The sequence below is a fragment of the Pholcus phalangioides genome, unplaced genomic scaffold (assembly GCF_987345545.1).
Source record: "Pholcus phalangioides strain wild (caught in Gottingen) unplaced genomic scaffold, Ppha-v1.0 ptg000029l_1, whole genome shotgun sequence".
NCBI classification, from domain to species: Eukaryota; Metazoa; Arthropoda; class Arachnida; order Araneae; family Pholcidae; genus Pholcus; species Pholcus phalangioides.
In genome coordinates this window covers 8,689,620-8,711,510 of record NW_028301619.1, presented here as the reverse complement: position 1 = coordinate 8,711,510, position 21,891 = coordinate 8,689,620, and the positions used below count along the sequence as shown (strand labels likewise).

The window sequence follows — 21,891 nt, the reverse complement described above, 5'->3', positions numbered from 1 at the left end:
ATCAGAGTTTTCATCTATTGAAATGCATACAATGGTTAATTTTGCAGTATCCCATTCGTCATGGAATTGTGGAAGATTGGGATTTGATGGAACGATTTTGGGAACAATGTATTTTCAAATATTTGAGAGCAGAACCTGAAGATCATCATTTTTTACTGGTAAGGTTATATTTGTTTTTCCCTAATTAATTTGCTTTATCTTAATACTACCCAAAGCAGGAAAAAAAAATTGCACACTTTGGCCTAATTAAATTACAAAAATAAAACTGATCTGGATACAATCTGGAAAAAGATTCCTCAGACAGACTTGCTATACATGTTATACTTTCGATGTAATGACCCTCCCAATATAACATCCATTTTTGACGGAACGAAGGAGGTTGTTATATCGAACATGACTGCAATTCCATTAATTCATGTTTTCATTATATTTTATCATGTTAAAAATATCACTCTAAAAATGGCTATGCTGTCAACTAAACTAAAAGTAACAATTAATAGTTTGTGTATCACTGAATTAAATCAATATATTTCAAGTTCTTTCAATAAGCCTTATCCCTCAGAGATACACAAGGTACTTCAAATTTATCGCACATGACCAATATAAGTTACTTGTGTGTCATAATATTGTGTTTCAATTAAGCTAATCAATTGTATAATCAGGAAAAATAATACTACAGATGTCAATGATGTTTTATGTAGACCAATTGATTCTATCATCATATTAAAAAAAATTGCTAAATTTGTTTAACTGCTCACGAAATAAAAAATTGTCATTTTATTTTATATATTTTCAAAGTTATAGCTGTGCATTTTATCAATATGTAAATAGACTTCATTGTGTATTTTATTTAGTATTACTATATTGCTGATTTTTTTTTTTTCTCTGCAGACAGAACCTCCACTGAATACTCCTGAAAATAGGGAATATACAGCAGAAATTATGTTTGAATCTTTTAATGTTCCTGGATTATACATTGCAGTACAGGTATAATATATCATTGTGACACTCTTAAACTTGTATTCTTTTTCCTAGTAATATGAATCTTACTGGTAATGTTTTGAAAGATTTCATATTTTTAGATAGACAAACATCAACCTTTTTTTCACTACAGAAAAGTCTTTAAAATCAGCTTGAATTTTCAATTTTCTAATTAATCAATAGTATTGTAGATTTTCTGCATTTGAATCTTCAAAATTGCCAACGCTTTTGCATTCGATTGGCTAAAATTTGTATCAAAAGGTTTTTTTTTCCATTTTTATGATTCTAATGATAAAATTACCTTTCAAATACTCTTGAAAATTTAAAAAAAAACTATAATTTTGCATGTGTTTTTATTAGAAATAATTTTAAAGTCAGTTTATATACAGTTTATTTGTATTGTTATAAACATTTAGAGCAACTGTGCTATATGATTAATGGTTGATAAATTTTATGATATTATGATCATCTATATTAAAATTTGAGTCAATATTTTCTAGAACTATATAATTGATCTAAACTTTTCTTTGATTATTATCACAGGCAGTTCTTGCATTAGCAGCATCTTGGACTTCTCGACAGGTTGGTGAAAGAACACTAACAGGCCTTGTCATTGATTCAGGAGATGGTGTTACACATTGCATTCCAGTGGTATGTTAACAACATGAAACTATGCATTATAAGTTAATTATTAAAAATTATTCCTGGACTCTTCTGGGGAACAAATGGAATGTTAATTTTGTAAAGTATTGATGCTTTTGTTTTTGGTTTGGCAATAAAAGGTAACATTTGTATGTGTGTGTGTGCACGCTCCTGGATGTATAAGTGCGAGCTGCTTAAGATGAGTAAACAATATGTCAGTGTCCAACATATATAATTCACTTGGATTTGGGACTTCAGCAATAATTTTTCCTAATCAATTTATTTGCTTTCACATGCAGTTTTTGATAATATTCTACTGTTGCGTTAATTAAATATCCATTGCTGTTGACAATAAAAAATTGAATTGGAAGTTGATTCAAGAAGTCATTTTTCCAAATTATACTTTCCAAAACTTTTCCAAATTCAAAACCCACACAGCAATACCCCAAAGTTATATGATGAGTGGGACTGATGATAACCATGTAAGAGTCAGGATACAATTTCACATGCGGATATACAGTATAACTTAAATAATGCTAGAGAGATATGAATCTTCACATTTTACTGCACAATAAACTAGGATTTCAGAGCTCCTAATGCATTTTGACACACAGTGGATGTTGTCTTCAGAGTAAAAATATATAACCACTAATCATGCTGACAGAGGATCCCACTTCGGTTTAATATCAAATCTTAACTCTTGGTCACTCAGTGGAACAAATTGTCTGTCTATTTCAAACATCATGGTCAGAATTAAGCTGAGAGTATGCAACATCCTGATTGGCCCCTTATGAAATAGAGCAACCCTTTTGATCTATCCAAATTTTCTTAAAATTCTAACTCTTAATAAACCTAAGCCATGGCGTTGCGATCAGTTTCATTGATTTGCTATCGTTTAATAATATCTTTTTAAAGATCCAAATACATGTGCCTTTGTAGAAATCTAAATCAGCCATTGACTTTATGAAAAATGCTCACTTCCTGAAATTTTTATCTATGGCCCTCTTGCCAGCAATGAGCAGCAATGATCAATTTTTCGCATTCATGATTCTTAACACAGCAGGCTACTTATTTAATTTGTTTTTATGGGTCCCCTTGTCTGTCCTATATAACCAAGAGGGTAATTAACACATGGCATATAATAAATGGCCATTGCTTATTCTGTGGTATAGCATGTTTGGGGGCTTTGAAACATAAGTTTTTAGTAGGCATATCGATGGTTGTTAGGCTAAACTATTTTTCCTATTGCAGATTAAATTAAATTTATGCAGCAAGAAATTTTATTTTCTCTAATTTTTCCACAGTTAGCAAAGGAAAAGAAAGGAATGCCTTACCTTTTGTATATTTTGAATTACAACTTGCCTATGCAGCACTGAGATGGCTTCATTCCAATTATACCGATCACATGCTTACACATCACTCTTAATCACTGCTGCTATATATAATTCATACAATATAATTCATACCCACTAGCACAGAAAAAAGAAAAAACATTCAAAAATTCTGCATTTAAACTGCGTCTAAACATTTGAGCTTTGTAGCTTAAACTGTATGAAGTGATTTTTCCCACACTTGTGTGTGTACACCAGTCTTTTTTTGGCATTTAAAGCCATTCTGACTGAAAGGTAATCGTGGTCAGTGGTCATCCCACTTGAAAGTAAAACAAAAATCATTCCATCCCCCTCCCCCCCCCTCCCCCCCTTCGCAATCAATCTTTTATTTTTGGTAGGATTGCTTAAAAAATGGGGTCAGTTGTGAATGACAGATTTTCCCAGGGACAGGATTCACACATACAAAATTGTGCATCGTAAAACCATAAAACTTTTTCTTGATCACTTGCAGGTCGTTAGACGAAAAGAACAAAAAGGATAAGTATTAAAGTTGTGGAGAGAGGAAAGGCAAGAAAGTATTTGAGGGTATTACGCAATTATTTTCTATGGAAAAAGAGTCTAAGTATAGCCATAAAGTAAGGGGTACATTCTTTCTTTCAAACCAAGCATAACAGGTCTATCACCATCTATGGGCGATTTACTACCTAGTGAGTTGTGCCAGAAGTGTAACTGTGTTTGTACCTAACAGTCTGAGTGCATATGTAGTGAGTAAGGGAGTACTGATGAATGAAGAAAATATAGTACGTATTATGCATGTTTGACTGAATGGCAGAGAGCTTCCACCTTTTTCAGAAATAGGGACACCCCACACATAGAATAATTGGGATAGCTATTGACGCGCTATAACACATTTAGAAATCACTACAGGCATGGAATTGTAACACCATGCCCTTTTATCAGATCCTATCTCTTTGGTTCATCTCTCGCGTTTCCCGAAAACAATATTATGATTTCATAGTAGGCAGGGTTGCAAGTATGAAGTTTACACGAACTGGAAGTCTCCTCCATGGTTTTTTCCCAATCTATTCTTCCCCCATCTCTTTCCCAAGCAATGCTATAGACGATTAAGTGAATTTTGAACAAATATATTCCCATTAATTTTTATATTTCATTTTCAGTATTAATGTGTCACAACAGTAATTTACAGGAATTTTTCTCTGGGTTTTGGGACTGTGAAATTGCAAAAAATTCCCAAGAACGGGCGGGCGGGAAAACTTTACTTATATGGATGAGTTTGAAGGTAAGCTATTAAATATTGTTCCCTTTTCATTTTTATTGGATATATGTTGGGTGGTATTTTTGTGCTTTGAGGCGGTTCCAAAGATGACTTGAAACAATTGTTTATTATGGGTTATGAATGATACAGACCCTCATGTTCAGTTCACAGCCAAATTTGAAACAAATAATGAACTATCTTTTTTGGATGTATTAGTAACTAAACGGAAATCACATTTCCAAACCTCTATCATAAGCCTTTCTCATTGTCTCACTGCCACCTCATTTTAGATCTTGTTTCATACTTACGTAGCAGGAGCATTTAACGTCTGTTCAGATCAGAACACATTACCATGTATTTGTGACTGTGAACTTGAAACCATCAGAGCAGTTGTTAAAGAGAGGGGAGTTGAACTCCAAGATTGGTGCCGAAAGAAGTAGAAAATACATATAAAACCAGCTCAAGGAGTCTTTTTTTAAAAAATTACGCAGAGGTGCCTACTAAAAACTTAGGTTTCAAACTCCCTAAAGATGCTATGCCACAGAATAAACAATGAGGCATTTATATTACATTCCATGTGGTGATTGCCCTCTTGGTTATATAGGGCAGACAAGGAGACCTATAAGAAGATGATTAAAAGAGTGTCGGTTAGAGTGCATCCATCGATCTCTTCGTGCCAGAGTATAAACGAGACTAAACTGATTCATTTTCACTGGACATTTATTCTTGATTAAATAATATGGAAATTTTTCTTACACACGTATATGTATACATTATATATACAGTAAAACCTCGATAAGTCGTCACCTCAAGTTATCGAAAAATTATGATGGCTTAAGCGGAGTGACGACTTAAGCGGAGTTCCATCAGATTTGATGTGCAATGTTATGAAAATCATATAAATTTAAAGTAATATGACATTTATTAAAGTATGAATCAAAATAACAATATTAATAAAATTTATAGATTGCGAAAAAAAATAATAGCAATTTTCTCATCTTTTTTATCTCTTATTACTTAACTTATTGTGGTAAAATGTACTGGTACACTTCGATATATACTAGTAATTTTTAATTTATAGACTAACAGAGCAACTGTTTGAATAAGTAGCTTTTCTTTATAACAGAACTCTCTATTGCACATTAATTTTACATATATATCCAATTTAATTTTAGTGTTTGAATTCTTCATCAGTAGTTCATGATGCAACTACAAAGCAATCTCGAACACTTTTGACTTGGTGGAGGGGCCCTGGGCAGGGAAAAGTAAACAGAAGACCTCAACTTGGGAAAGAATGTCAAATTTTTTTTTCAACAAAGATATTTTGTTTAAATTTCAAGCCCTAAATTAGTAGTCTCCATGCTTTCTATGATTATTTATTATCCGTGCCCGTTGCACTTTGATTTTAACTTGAATAATTTGATTCTTCGATTTACACAATTTTTGATTTCCTTGCACTATATGTAATCTTTGACATCAATAAATTTTGGTTTTGCCGGAGATGCCCTGCGAAGTGCTTACATTGCTTCTTGCAACAGAGCTTGGGTGTCTCACGGTTTGTCCAGTTTCTCCAATGGAGCCCAGGCAGAAACGTTCCAAAAACCTTATTCGGCAAATGAACTTCCCCAGCGTAATTTTCATTACTTAAACTGTTCTGTTTGGGTATATAGAATTTTATGGTGACTTTTAAGCATATGACAATGCTCTTTTTTTTAATGGGAGCCATAAAAATAGTCTGTTCCTCTTTCTCATACTTTTTCCTAGTGACGACTTAACTGAAATTAGTGACAAGTAAACGAGGGTTTAATAACATTGTGGTCTATGAGAGCTGGAAGGAACTGAAGAAAAATGACGACTTAACCGGAGTGACAACTTAACGAGGTTTTACTGTATATTGCACTGTATATTACGCATATTGTCCACATTGAAGACTGTGAAGATCCGGACCGAGCATTCCGCCCTTCTCTCTTTCTTGGAGTTTCACTGTTCGTCTCCTTTCTCTTCACCAGCCAAAACTCTGACTGTGTCTCTTTCTTTTCCCCTCCTCTCTCTTTTTTTCATCCGGGGATGACCTTCAAGGGTCCCCCCTTGCTTTGGGCAACCCTCACCCCTTGGTGAAGGCTAAATTTCTGACAGTGAGCATGCTTGCTGTGTTAAGAATCAAGAATGCGAAAAATCGACTATCACTGATCATTGCTGGCAGGAACGCCATAGATTCAAATTTCAGGAAGCGAGAGTTTTTCACAAAGTAAAGTTAACGGCTGATTTAGACTTCTATGAAGTCACATATATTCGCGTCTCCAAAAATATAATAAATAAATAATAAAAGTAAATAATTAATATAATAAATCAACACTGATCATTCATTGCAAGCTGGAATTTTAAGAAAATTCAAATAGACTGATTGGGTTGCGCTATTTTGCAAACTGCCAATCAGGACATTGCATTATACTTGCGTGCATGCTCTCCGCTTCATCCTAATCGTGACATTTGAAGTGAATAGACATTTTTTCCGCTAAGCAACCAAGAGTTAAGATTTGTTATCCAACCAGTAGGACCCTTGGTCATTGTAATTAGTGGTTATATATTTTTCCTATGAAGACGACACCCATTATGTGTCAAAATACCTTCAGCATTTTGCATTTTCAGAATATCTGCCTTATTAGTGAGTGATTTCTCTACTCTTCCATAGAATTTCACTACTCCAGATTGTGAACATTCTGTATTACGTGGATGATCACATACACACATAAACTTTCATATTTCCTGAATAGTGTATCTGCCATTGGCAGGTACTAATTAAGCCATCTAAGATCCAGTAAAACTTTAGCTGCCAACAGAAAGACAAAGCTAGTATGTGAAACTGGTATCAGTCATCGTTTCTTAAAGAGAAAACAAACTTCAGATTTCTGTGATTGTAACTTTTTTTAATGTTTTGATGTAGGCTACATGTTATATTCTGGTAAAAATCAGTAAACCACAGAAGAAAGAATAAGATGCCTAAAATTTAGCCAGGAATTCAGAGAAAAAGAGACATTTTGCAAATGATATATCTGAATCAAACTTTGAATTATCCAAAACATTAGAGGGAAATCAAATTAAACAGGTAATTTCAACATTAAATTGCATAGGGAACTCAAGGGGAATTAAAATTCGAATTAGCCAAGTTCGCCTGTATATTAATACTCTCAGAGACCGTTCATTCCTTTGTGAAAGAGCACAAACCATCCCAAGATAGTCCCTCTGGGCAGTCAGCTGTCATGTCTGTCTGTATATAAATACAGTAAAAACTCAACATGATGATACTCAGCGGACACCAAGAAAAAATATTGTAGTGGGGTTATTTTATCAAGTGCTCACATATTACCACCAGGCACAGCCAAATATGTACTGTTGTTGGCATCTCCTCTATTAGAGCTGTTAGTACCAACCTAAGATGCATTTATAAGTATTCACAGCAAAAAGTTTCGGTTGATTGGTAGATGAAGAAAAATGTAGTTGTTTCACCCTGTAAAGTAGTTTACCTCGTAACTTTTTTGTGTACTACACAGAAAGTAGCTTCACAGCAACTTCACCTAATACTTTCAAAGGGTAGATAGTGCATAATGCCAATATACCCTCGAAAGAACAAAAACTTTTGAGGAATTTAAAAATATATTGAAGTTTATTTTTCTCTAATAGGTAATTTATTGTCAATAGCTTACCCTGGGGGGGGGGGGGGAATAGTAAATTCTAACACAATTGATACGTTTAAAACTAAATAGGATGAATATGTTGGGCTAAATCGAGAAGCTATCCATGCTTAGAATAAGACAGTAAGACAGCCATAAATATTTTTTATGGACATTGTACATTTATAATATATCATGCATATATAGTTTGTTTTTATAATTACATTTTTAATTCACATATTAATAATGTGAATTAAAAATATATAATTCACATATTAATGATGATAATAATTGGGTTGCTGTATTTTAGAAATATATAACATCCATGTTTGTTATGGGCATCTTTTTCTCAGCCACCTCGTTGAGCATTTTGCCTGTTGTGGCCTTGTATTTTTATTTGAGCAAAATATGAAAAATGTTATAATCGTTTCGAAATGCCCTAAAAATACCATAGTAGAGGATATTGTTCTATCAAGAAGAGTTTAACAGAAAATTGCAAACAAGATTTGAAAAAATGTTGTGGGTGGGGGGGGGGGAATATCATTATAGTGAGGTTTCATCGCGCGTATTAGTCAAGTAAGATGAAATTTTAAGAAAACACCTGCGTTTTGGCAAAAATTTGTAATTCAGTTGTACATTTATTCCTGCACAGCATGCTAACGGGGAGAAAAGTCAAATTAAAAAGTCATATCTATACTTGCTTTAATGTGGGCTTGCTATAAGAGGGTCGTGGAGTATATTAAGTTTCAAAGGTGATCAGCACTGCTGCTTGTTAGTTAACTTTTGTATCTCAGTTGTTTCAAACTTTTAACCATAAATTCTAGTTAACATTTATCTGTGGGATATCCTACACACATATATAATACTGTTTTTTTTCATACTCTTGTTTTCTTTTCAACTACCACTTCACAAATCTGTCACCAAGAACCACTCATTGGATTCTCATAAGATAACATTAGTTTGCCATTGTTGCTTGCCCCAATTTTTTGTGATTTTCACACTATTGTAGTAGTTGGTCTACTGCTGCATGGTGGGTCACTGCTACGTGACTGGTAACATCACTTTCATAATTTTGTATACATATCTTTGTACTGGTACTAGAAATTTTATGTGCATTGTTTAAGCTTTTAGGTGTGGCTATAATCTGACAAAATACCCCCTCCCCATCTTCAATTTCATAATTTAGTATGTTAATGCTGGAAGTTTGATAAATTTCTAAAACTTTTCATTCCGTTAGTGACTAATACTGTGAGTAATATTGATTAATTTGTAATAATTTTTTTCCTTATCAGGCAGAAGGCTATGTGATTGGAAGTTGCATAAAACACATTCCTATTGCGGGTCGAAATGTAACATATTTCATTCAAAGTCTCTTACGAGAAAGAGAAGTTGGAATACCTCCAGAACAATCTTTAGAAACAGCTAAAGCTATCAAAGTTTGTTTTTTAATTATATCTAATGTTTTGAAGTATATATATCAATGTATTCTGGTCTGATCTTAAGGGTGGGGGAACTTTGGCTTAGTTTGGAATTAGTTCTTAGTTGTGTTATGCACGCAAGGATAAAAAAACACATTTTGAGAAAAACATGTTTAAAGTTTGAGAAACGTAAATTATTATGAAAATGTCTTTTCCCAAATCAAAAACTACTCATGAAATTAAAAAATCACTCAAAAGTTTAAGAATTTTAGCATTTGTTTGCGTTATCGTGTTTTAATACCTTTTTTGTCATTTTGAATGTGTCAGAGGTCAACTTCATGCACTTGACCTGAAGTGAGGTGGAAAAAGACACTTCTTGTGCTTTTAGTTAGTCAGTGATGCATTTGAAGTTGTTTTTATGTTGTGATTTATACATTCAATTTGTTGTGTAAGTATCATACAAAATAATATGGCATGTGAACAGGAAAATAATTATAAATTTGGTGAACATTATACTTGACGAAACCCTGAGACTCATTCATTTCTCATTTTGGTTCTCAGAAACATATCTGAAGGTATTTCCAGTAGATCTTTTGAATAATATTAATCATTTCAATACATTTTGTAGATTGTGGTTCAAAAACATTATTTATTCAAAAACACAATATTATTAAAAGGTGTTCAATATTTCATACCTGGCCTGTTCGTAGACAAAGAAGTCCTCTGGAAAAAAAATCACTTTGCTTCATGGACACATCACTTGGCACAGGAAAATGATGCATAGTAAATTGAAACACTGTTATATGCAGCATCTATATTTCTGATTAATAGACTCTCCCTCACCTTGAATTCTTGTTTGAATGTCACAGCTTAATATAATCACATATGCATACTGAGTTACATAAAATATCCCATGACCACAAAACACTAAAAGCTTGATGAATTTCTTTGCTTGCATGATCTTCAAATTTATATTTTTCTGTCATGAAAACAGTGGCATAATACCTACTACTGCAATAGTTGGGGCACTGTAATTTCTCGATGCTTGTGATGAACAAGTACACAAAATTTTTCATGTTTCAAAAGCACATAAATAAAAGGATTCATGCAGAAGATCTTGGAGCAGTTTGGGATGCACTGTTCACATTTTATAGAAAATTCCAGTGCTTAAAATTAGCTTGCCAGCTTCAGATTTATGTATATCACAAATTATGCATTAATTACAAAAATAATAACTGTGGAAAAATATAAAAAATAACACTGTAAAAAGAATGAGCACAAAGTCGAGCACCGGCATTGATGTAAACAAACAAAATGAGAAAATGTTTGAGTAGTTTTTTTACTTCAAACAAAAAATAAAAGGAAAAAGATGTTATCACAAACATCTGCTATCACAAACGAAAAAAAAAAGTCAACGAAAAGACTTTTGCAAAAGTAACTAAATACACCCTTTAAAAGGTAAACATGGAGGCCTCGTGTTCTCCAAGTCCCTTTAAACTGAGAACTTTTAATATCCACGTAGAACATTTTTCTTCGTATCCCGACTTTTACTGCTCATAGACACAAAATTCAGGTACCAAAAGGTTCACGATGATCTGTCCTATTTTTTAAAGAAATAATATTTAAATTAAATTTTTTGGTCTTTCAACAGTCCTGTGTCTTAAAAAATTTACTTTTTGCTCCAGAATAATGTCTAATGAATCTATGTATGTCTATCTGCAATATTGTAAAATTTTTGAAAGCTGAGGTAGTTGAACATACGTTTTATTTAAATGTTATTGTTTTTTTTAAATTCTACTATGAAAATTATGCTCAGCATGTAAAAAACTGACAGCTCTCTGAAAACTGTTTTGCTCTCTAGTATTCTCTCTGAGTGTGACTATACATCTCAGCAGTTTATATTCTGGAAATTGTCATATAAATTATTTCCCATGTCATGACTAAGTCTGTGTTTTATCTGGCAAATTCCAATAGTTTTTTCTGATGCACAAATTTTTCAACCTTTCAGGAAAGATTTTGTTATATTTGTCCTGATGTTGCTAAAGAATTTGCAAAATATGATCAAGAGCCCAGTAAATGGATTAAAAAATATGACGGAATCAATGCAATTACAAAGCAGCAATTTTCTGTAGATGTTGGTTATGAAAGATTTCTAGGACCAGAAATATTTTTTCATCCAGAAGTAAGTGAAATTTATAACTTACTATTGGCTCGTATTTAGTTTAAAAAAAAAAGTTTTTTAGCAAGCAGTTAATTTTTATTTTTTTTACTCCTATTTTCTGAATAACTGTTATTCAAAAGGGTCACATTACACAGTTATGAATTTCTGTGTAACTAGTAATATATAGTATTTCCCAAAAACTAAGAATTAAATACACAAACTAAAAAATCGAAAAATAATAATTCAGAAATGGATGAACCACAATGCAGAAAATGTAAAGACAGAGTAATAGATGTGAACAAATTTTTCTTGTGGGTTGCTGGGTATTCATGTGGGTTTGCTGTATTTTATAAATATATGACATCCATATTTGTTATGGGCAGCTTTTTCTCAGCCACCTCATTGGGCATTTTGCCTGTTGTGGCCTTGTATTTGTATGTTTTGTGGATGACCCAATATCATGACCCAAAACAGCAACAAGATCTACATACAAAGGAGCAAAACATTGCACAAGAGAATGGGAGCTGATTTCTAGATATTTGAAATTCTCCCAGACCTGTGATCTACAAAGCAGAATATGCCTAAAGAAAATTTAAATTTCAAGAAAAATTTAAAAACACTATCATGGGGATTTTTACTGCAGAACATTTCTAGTCAGCAGAGCGCTCATTACAGAATGAGCAATGTTCCCTTTGCATTTCCCAGTTCAATTGTTATATTGTATCCAGTATAATTGAACAGATGGCAACAATGAAACAAACCAGTTTGTGCATTTAAAAAGAAAATTTATTCTATTTTAAATATTAAAGCTCGCATTCTCAGTACAACATTTTTCAGACACTTGGTTATCTCACAGTAAGTTAATTTTTCTCAAACATAACGATTAACTAAATCAATAATCGGAACAGTCTCACCATTTGTTGAGATGACTCACAGAAAACATTTATCACAATCACATCTGTATCACTAGTCCAACATTGGTGGGGGGGGGGGATGTTCATGACAGTCGATCAGTTAATCCATTGAGTGTCAAACAGCCGGAGAGATGCCAGAACCAGGGTAATGTCGAAACACGCCAAGAGGTATCCGGTCAGGCTACCAGTCAACCATGGAGCGGATGTCGGAACCAAGACGACGTTGAAGCACGGCCACCGATCAAACCATACAGTGGAAGATCAGACCCAAGTGGTGCTGAGGCCCACTTTACGACTTTCATTACATCACTATGAATGAGAGATCACTTGGTGTATGCTTCAGGAGGCGAAACAACTTGATGATTAGATAGCTGTTTCGAACGAGCTGGAATCGAAAAGTATCTCACTGCGTCTCCGGTATTTATCCAAGAGCACTCCCATCATACATAAGGTTTTGGAGACCATAACTACGGAACAAGGGACATAGTCTTGGTTGAAGGGGTGCAGAGAAGAGTTATGCATGTTCTTATTGGCACACAGGGCTTGAGTTATGAAGACTTCTTTTTAATATGTTCACATTTGATGAACGCAGGTGTCTGGGAGACATGATCGAAGTCTTCAAAATTTTTAACGGAATGGATAGGATGGACCATGAATTATTGTTACACTGTCAATCAACTGCTTTTACAAGGGGACACCAATATCGATTGGTAACGAACAATTCTAGGTTATGGTGTCACAGGGAATTTTTCTCTAATAAGGTCGTTAATAAATGGAATAGCTTACCCCCGGAGGTAGTAAACTGTAACACAATTGACAGGTTTAGAAAGAAATACGATAAACATGTTGGGGTAAATCGAGAAGCTATCTATACTTAAAATAAGACAAACATAAGTATTCTTCATAGGCATTGTATAATACTTTATCATGTTTCTAGTTTTTGTAATTGCCTTTTTATTAAGGTTGCTGTAATTTTGAAGTATATGACATCAATATTTGTTATGGGCAACTTTTTCTCAGCCATCTCATTGGGCATTTTGCCTGTTGTGGTATATTTGTATACATCATGACAGGAACAATCACATGGACAAATGTACGATACTGAATTAAACATCTCATTTGCATATTATCACAGGAGAAAAACAATATTGCAAAAAATAATATAACACAGAATCTGGCAACAATACAAATACAAACAATTAGAAACCTGGCCAGGGTTCACAACATTAGGCCTATTGCACAATGAAGAATTTCATGAAGTTATTTTACTGCAAAGTGGTCCATGTCCCAGCAACAGCATGAAGGTAAAATATTGCCCATTTATGTATAAAATTTTTATGACACACTAATATTTTTATATTGCTCTTTTACCACAATTTCACTGAGTTCGATGATGTTCCCCTGTGGAGTTCGCGCTGGCAATCTGTGGGACTTCCCATCATAATATCGGCAACTGGCAGGCCCCCTCATGTTACAAATACACTGCTCAAAACAATTAGGGGAGCACATGGTTTTAACAAAATTACGCAAAGATGTATACCGATAAGTAAGATAAAATGAATCATCCATAATTTAAAGCCTAGCAGGAAATGGAAGAAGAAAACTTTATATGCAAATCAAAGTTCATGACGTCAAAAACCAGAAAAACGAGATAAGGGCAGAAATCGGGATGTTGCAGAAACGTCTGTTTTACTGCCTAAGGTAACTGTGAAATTCGATTGCGCAGTATTTTTTTCTGAGACAAGGTGACTTGAGGATGTCTCAACAACGTGATTTCCGAATCCATGGCATGACATGTTATAGGCAGACTGGAATCCGGGCAAACACAACGTAGCGTCGTGGACGCTGTTGGAGTCGCCAGAAGTGTTGTTGCAAGGCTGTGGAATTGATTCCAAGAAACAGGAAATGTTGTTAGACGTCGACCAGGGCAAGGTCAGCCACGTGCCACTACGGCAACTGATGACCGGTATGTACGGTTAACAGCCCGTCGAAACAGAACAGAGAATGCTACGCAGCTGCAAAGACGATTGCTCTTGGCAACAGGACGAAGGGTGTCCAGCCAAACAGTACGTAATCGGCTTCATGAGAGAGGGCTCTATGCACGTAGGCCAATGGTCTGCATTCCGTTGACCCCACGCCACCGTGCGGCCCGAAGAAGATGGGCTGCTGAACATCGAGATTGGGAGCAACATGATTGGAGCCAAGTGCTGTTTACAGACGAGTCCCGATTCAGTCTGGAGTGTGACACCCGACGTGTTCTGGTATGGAGGGACAGGGGCACTCGAAATAACCCAGCATTCGTTCGTGAAAGGTCACAATACAGACGAGCTGGTTGGATGGTATGGGGTGGAATCAGCATAGGCAGACGTACGGACCTGCATATCATTCGGAATGGCACTTTGACGGCCCGAAGGTATGCAGACGAGATACTGCGACCTCATGTCATCCGTTACGCTGGAGCCATTGGAGATTCCTTTGTTTTCCAGGATGATAATGCCAGACCGCATAGAGCTCGTCTGGTGGAGAACATGCTTGAAGCTGAAACAATACAGCGTATGGAATGGCCAGCGTGCTCTCCTGACCTGAATCCAATCGAGCATGTTTGGGACATGCTCGGACGACGCATTGCCGCCTGTTACAGTCCGAGACTTGCAGATTGCACTTCTTGAGGAGTGGAACAGTATTCTCCAAAGTCTGATTGATAACCTCATCGCATCCATGGCAAACAGGTGTGCAGCTATCTTAGCTGTTCGAGGAGACCACACACCCTATTAAAACTCATGTATCATGTCTAAACAGTACTTTTTTTTATCGTTTACATGTAACCAAATTGTTGCCCTAAATCATCTTTTCATGTTTTTTCCATATTTTCAAAGAATTAAAGCTTAATTCCAAATTTTTTAATGTCTTTTTTCTGTATTGCGCATTGATACGCGTGTACTATCCATTGTATGCCAATACGTGGCTGTCTCGCACGGTTTTCTTCACTTTTTTGCTTGCTCCCCTATTTGTTTTGAGCAGTGTAGTATCAAACATTCTGTTTTGGGGCCTGTGATGAGGAGTTGTACCAAACAGTTGCAGCAAGTCACTGTAACTGCTAATATAAAACAGCCGTGTCATGAGTTAAATTTTCATGCCAATTATCACATCAGAATTACTCTCACTCATGCCTAATTAATTCTTCATCTTAGAATATTTTTGCAGATGTACCTCCACTTCCCTTTCTGATATTTTTCGAACCATTTCATGTAAAATGAAAGATTCAGCTAATAGAAAATGCATTGAAGATAAAAGGTGTCTGTTTTCAGAGCATGCTTTCTTTCAGTGCTGAGCACCAAAGTGAACAGTATCAATATTCTAGGACCTTATCTTTTTTATCGACATGTATCTGACACGAAATGAGCTGACCACATCACAAATGGATGGGGACACCTACGAACTCAACTGGGTTGTGTCAACACTATCTTTAGTAGACTAATACTGGTGTTGTGTACATTGGCATAAAATAAAAATATCTTCAGTATCTCATATTTCTCTGGATTCTCGTTTTCAAATTTTGAAGCTGTTCACACACACACATTTTAACCTTCAATGAGTTTTTGTCTTTTTCATAGTGTTCCTTGATGGTTTAAAACCTTTAAATTTTGGGCAGAACCTAGAACAAATCAAACAATTTTCTATAGAAACATAAATCACATTTCGGCTTATGAAGATTTCGGCTAACGAAAGTGATTTCTGAACGAATCATCTTCATTAACTGAGGTATTACTGAAAGTGTGAGAGTATATATATGTGATCACAGTTACACATTTTTAGTTAAATAGAATATGGGAAGATTGTTGTCTTTAGTGTAAATGCTGTTGCCATTGTTTTCACTTGGTGAGGGAGCTCGTCAGATCATACTACAATCTTTTCTCCCCATCCCATCTACATTCATGTAATTATTATAAAAAAATTTTTTACCTGTGTAATATGTGTAGATGAAATAAATTTGAATTTTTTTTCAATATTCAAATGAAATTTATATGATTTTTACAGTAGTATTAAAACACTGAATTTAATTCTCTTAAGTTGTCACTTAAGCAATTGCATCTCCACTGTCCTTTGAGCGATAACTTATCAGATTTTATACCGTTTAAGTAGTTTTTTCAAGTACTGGTAATTGCACGAGAGGCACTATGCTGTAGGTTAGAAAAGTGACTTAATGAGCATCAAAAAAACCCCCATGACCTATGTGTACCATCAAACAAGAAATATGATTTTATTTCTGATAAGATTGTTTCTTTTTTCTCAGTCTGACATTAGATGACAGTAAGATTTGAGATACTTTTGGTAGTAATGTGTTAACAAAGTCACTTACTGTTTTGAAATTTGGAATTTTAAGTTCTTTTGCATGCCTATACATAGATCAACTTTGAAATTTGAAGAAAAAAATTTTCTCTGTTTTTTTTACGATGTTCCATAAAAATGGAACATTGGCACTTGGGGAGAGGTGAAAGCGGAAACTGGTGTATCGCCTATATTCCCATGATTATTTATTTATGGAGTGCAGCTATCACACAAAATTTTCTATGTTGTACTACAAATTCAAATTTGTAACATACTGGTTTTTTAAACATAAAAATGAGTGCAGAAAATTCAAATTTTTTTCAATTTAATGTCCATGATAAAAGAAGGGAAACATATATTTGATGGACTCGTTTGTCACATTGGTAGCATTTACACAGTGTTTTTTTTTTTGGCAAACAGACACCGTCCTTGCATCACATACACAATATAATGGCCATCAAATGACCTGACATCTTTTTTCAGTTGAAAACAGGGACCTGGATAAATAATCAACTTTTCCTTCGTTCGTAGGCAGTTCATTGTCACTTCTCTTCGGAATTCCCAAATGCGAAATAAAATCCGCTTTTTGCAATTCTGAATTATCCAACGTGCTATAATTGACCTATGGCAAATCTTTTTCAATAGAATCCAGAGCCGATGTTTTGATCGTATTCTAGAAAGAATTTTTTTGTCCCATGCAATAGTTTTTTTTTTCAGATTGCTCAAAACTGTCTTGCTTTTTCTTGAAACTTGAGTGTTGCACTTACGTTTTGCTCCTTTTTTCTGTCCTGCATCTTTTGAAGAACACGTTTCAGGGGTTTTCTAAAACCTCATCTTCGTTGCTGCAAAATTATCTAGCATTTCACACACATCGGTTGGCACTGTTGATTCTAGATAATTTTAAACAATATCTTCATCCGTGATGGTTCCATTTTCATTAGCACGTAGTTCCTATATATTTGCGTCCTCTAATTCGGAATCTGGAAGAGTTTCTAAATATCTTACAGCTTCTTCTAATGTAAGATATCTAAAATGTTCACTAAAAAACATACATTTCTAAGAATGCAAGAATAGAAACGCTCTCACCCAATATAAACAATCCATTCCAGAAAGCACATTCCTCTGTGTCATATTACCCAGAATTAGCCCCCATACACATGTCGAATGATGACAATACCCTGGGGTTTGAACGGGAAAATCGAAGCAGCTCACTGCACATTAGATATCCCTAGAATCCCACTCTCTTGAAAGGCTGATGTTCCATAAATGGAACATGCATTTTTGAATGTGTGTAGCTCTTTAATGTTTAACAGTACAAAGAAGCTAATTGATTTGCTTTGATTGATATATTAAGTGGTAGAAACATGCAAAATAATTTTCAATTTACTTCAAAATTGAAATTATAGCAAATTTTAATAGAAATGAAGAAAAAATTCCCAAAAAATGTCAAATTTCAAAAACCTGTCAAAAATGTTTATATCAACCTGAAATTTCAGAAAATAATTTAAAAAAATACTTTGCACTCGCTCCTATATATATATGTTAAAACCAGAAATGCTTGAATCAATTTAAATCTGATATTTTTGTAAATAAAAACTATGTTCCATTTATGGAACATTGGCCTTTAAACAGTTAACCCTTCAAGCAGCAATTATAAATCACTAAACCTCCCTTCAAAATGTCATATCTTTTGTAATTAAGTAGCTTTTCTTCTGATTTTCAGCAGGTGCAAACTAAGGGGGTATGGGGGAAAGTTTTCAATTGGGAAATGTTTTTCACAAAATATCTGGGCTAGTCAATGCTAAAATAAGAGGTTTTTTATGAAGGCGAGATATCTCATCATTGCTGCTTAAAGGGTTAAAATAATTTAAAATATTATTTTCTTTTGTCTAATTTCAGTTTGCCAACCCTGACTTCATGACACCAATATCTGAAATAGTTGATACATGCATTCAAAGTTGTCCTATTGATGTTAGACGACCATTATATGAGGTGCTTTTATTTATTTAATTCTTCTGACATTCTTTTGCTTTTTATCTGTAATACTGTGATAAAACTCCTATATAATCCAAATGAAGTATGAATTATAAAGCCGCAACAGCAAAATGACCCTACAAGTTAGCTGGGAAAAAAATCAAAGATAAAAAAGGTAAATATATGTAAAGGTAGTTTCTACGGATGGCTGCAATAAACTACTGAGCTACAAGACACACTCTCAATACTACGGGAATCAGTTTAAAAAAATCGGGTCTGTCTTTGAGTTTCTTGCGATGTTTTACTTATTTTTATTATTTTTCTAAATTGCATTAATCTTTACCATAACGATGAATTTGTATATGCACGTGAGAGTTTGAGAGAAGACAAACTCTCGGAGTCGATCTGTTTTGTCTATTATCGGAAGGCAATTTGTAAAGTGGCATCTAAACCCGCCACTCTACTTGATGCCCAAATGCGCAAAAACATGTTTTTTGTCAAAACCACCCCACGCTGTAGGCTAAAACAGGGTTCCTAGCGACCTGGAAAGTCAGGGAATTGGAAAATGTGAAATATTTGTCAAAAGTCAGGGAAAATTCTAAACACTTGGGAAAGGTCAGGGAAAATCTGAAGGGGGAAAAGAAAAAAAAGAGGATAAATCTACATTCAAGTGGTTTACCTTCACTTTTTTTTTTTTTTAATAACGTGATCTTCACGCATTCCCAAGGGATCAGTATGATCCGTCCAGGGAATTTGTTAGTGTTAGTAAACATCCATGCCCGAACCGGGATTCAAACCCAGACCTGCACAGTGAGAAGCTAGTTCCCTAACCACTCGACTGCCAGGCGGCTTTTTTCCATGGAAGATTATTTTCCAGATCTCCAGGGAGAGAAAAAAAAAATCCTCCAGATACCCTACTGAGAAAAATGTCTTATCAGTTGAAGGGAATGGGATTTTACATACTGGAAAACAATGTTTTGCCAGAAAACAATCTGCCCTCTAAGTAAATAGATGAAGGGATCTAAAGTGGAGAGACCTTCCTTTCCATTGTTGAAAACAAAGCCAATACCAGCTCTAAACTTCTTTTCTATCTCTTCTGAAAAAAACATTTTATCCTCTTGCTTTTTTTTTCCTGCCTGTGGGTAGAGAACCTTTAACCTTCATATGTTGAAGAATGCTTTGAATTCAATTATCCCTGAGATTTCCAAGGAAACTGGTATTGTATGCAAGATGAGAAGCTAGATACACAATTTGATACACAATTGATTTGATTACAATAGATATACAATTTAATTTTGGAAAGTGTGGCGGTGGCGGCAAAATTTAACATTCTGTCTGTAATGTGCTTTTCAATGGTATATTACCGCGAAATGATATAGTCTCTTCTCTCTCCCCCCCCCCCCCCGTATTTGCATTTTTTTTCGGTTCATTGGAGTTTTTTTTCAGCAATCGTCATTCACGTTGTGTTTTGTTTACAAAATTTGAGCTATACGTGTTTAGGATGGCTCATTTGTCTAGTGCTACTGATAATGCTCCGAAAAGACAAAAAAAAGTGAATTTCACGAGAAAAATTGGATATATTGGCTATGCTTGGTGAAAGTAAATCAATTGTTGCTGTGGCTCGCCATTACAGAGTCAACGAATCTATGGTGAGATATATCAAGAAAAAGGAATCTAAAATTCAATCAGCCGTGGCTGTAGCTGCACCTGTGACAGCGAAAACTTTGCATCACCTACGGAATCCATGTGTTTCTCATGCCCAAAACTTTTTTTTTTTTTTTTTTTTTGTGGGCACAAGACTGCTACAAAGAAGGTAGTTCAATCAGGGCTGTCTTAAGAGTATCATGGGGCCCCCAGGCCAAGTGGTTTTTCTGAGGCCCTAACAGGTAAATTCTAGGAAATTTCAACCAGATCTCATTTTTGTTAGGCCCCTCTTCTCTTGAGGCCCCCAGGCCATGCCCGGGTGGGCCCATGCGTTAAGACAGCACAGAGTCCAATTGATTGTAATATTATAATGAGAAAAGGCGAAAAGATTAATTTGCTCTTCTATAGAGGGAAGGGCTAGTGAAACGTCTATTTCATCAGAATTTTATGCAAGTAAAAGTTGATTTCATAGGTTTAGGAAACGATTTGGATTACACAATGTAAAAATCACTGGCGATCAAGCCGCTGCTGACCAGGAGGCAGCTAGAAAATTTCCAAAGACTGTCAAAAATTATTGAAGAGAAGGGATATTCACCTCAGCAGATGTTTAACGCTAATGAAACCTATATGGGAGATATAATGAAACCTATTTTGGAAGAAAATGCTGCAGAGAACATTTATCACTCAAAAGAAAAGCGAGCCCCTGATTTTAAGGCAAGTCTTACTATATTGTTTGTGGCAATGCATACGAGTACATGGTAAGGCCCACCATCATTTTCAAATCTGCAAATCCGTGAGCATTGAAGGGAAAGGATAAGTAAAAGCTCCCACACAGTATTTTGGATGAACAATAAATAGAAAAGCTTGGACTACGAAAACACTTTTCCTGGATTGGTTTAAACGATGTTTCGTTCCAAAAGTCAGGAAGTACTTGAGAGTGAAGACATGCCATTCAAAGTTCTTTTGATACTGAAAAAAAATCTTATACACCCAGATGTCAAGGAGTTCAAAGCTGATGGTGTGGAAGTCCATTATATGTCTCCTAATACATCTATCATTCATCCCCCTTGATCACCCCCCTTGGGGGGTAATGCAAGCATTAAAGGCTCACTATACATTTCACTCAATGAAGATGATTGTGCATGCAATAGAAGAAAATGCAAATGCTGAAAATATCTTGAAGATATGGAAGAATTATACTATCGCTAATGCCATTATTATCATCACTAGAACCATGGCAGCTCTTGTAGAGAAACAGTAAACTCGGCTCGAATTGACCTTTGGCCACAATGTGCGCTCCAGAACACAACCATTTTTACAGAGCCAACTAAAGAGATTATAAAAGACATTGTCACGTTAGCAAAACAGGTGGGGGGAGGAGGGTTGAATGATATGGATATAGAAGAGAAGTTAAACAGCTGATTAATAGAAATTCAGAGGCATTGACCAAAGAGGAATTAATGCAGCTGATTAATAGAAATTCAGAGGCATTAACCAAAGAGGAATTAATGCAGCTGATTGCTCATGAAACAAGCGTTACCAGACGAAGA

General features: G+C 34.9%; 1 protein-coding gene and 1 long non-coding RNA gene across 2 annotated transcripts in view; one reads left to right on the top strand and one right to left on the bottom strand.

Annotated features, from left to right (window-relative positions):
- The window catches only part of LOC149067654 (actin-related protein 3), a 54,899-nt gene that overhangs the window by 11,447 nt on the left and 21,561 nt on the right, over positions 1 to 21,891 (top strand). The window contains exons 4-9 of the mRNA XM_089252446.1: positions 48 to 158; positions 892 to 987; positions 1,525 to 1,632; positions 9,194 to 9,337; positions 11,328 to 11,501; positions 18,623 to 18,715. Of these exons, the coding sequence (XP_089108572.1) occupies positions 48 to 158; positions 892 to 987; positions 1,525 to 1,632; positions 9,194 to 9,337; positions 11,328 to 11,501; positions 18,623 to 18,715 (726 nt within the window). The remainder of the gene's footprint in view (positions 1 to 47; positions 159 to 891; positions 988 to 1,524; positions 1,633 to 9,193; positions 9,338 to 11,327; positions 11,502 to 18,622; positions 18,716 to 21,891) is intronic.
- The window catches only part of LOC149067653 (uncharacterized), a 43,595-nt gene continuing 33,946 nt past the window's right edge, over positions 12,243 to 21,891 (bottom strand). Inside the window, exon 5 of the long non-coding RNA XR_016195321.1 lies at positions 12,243 to 17,703. This is a non-coding gene — a long non-coding RNA (uncharacterized LOC149067653). The remainder of the gene's footprint in view (positions 17,704 to 21,891) is intronic.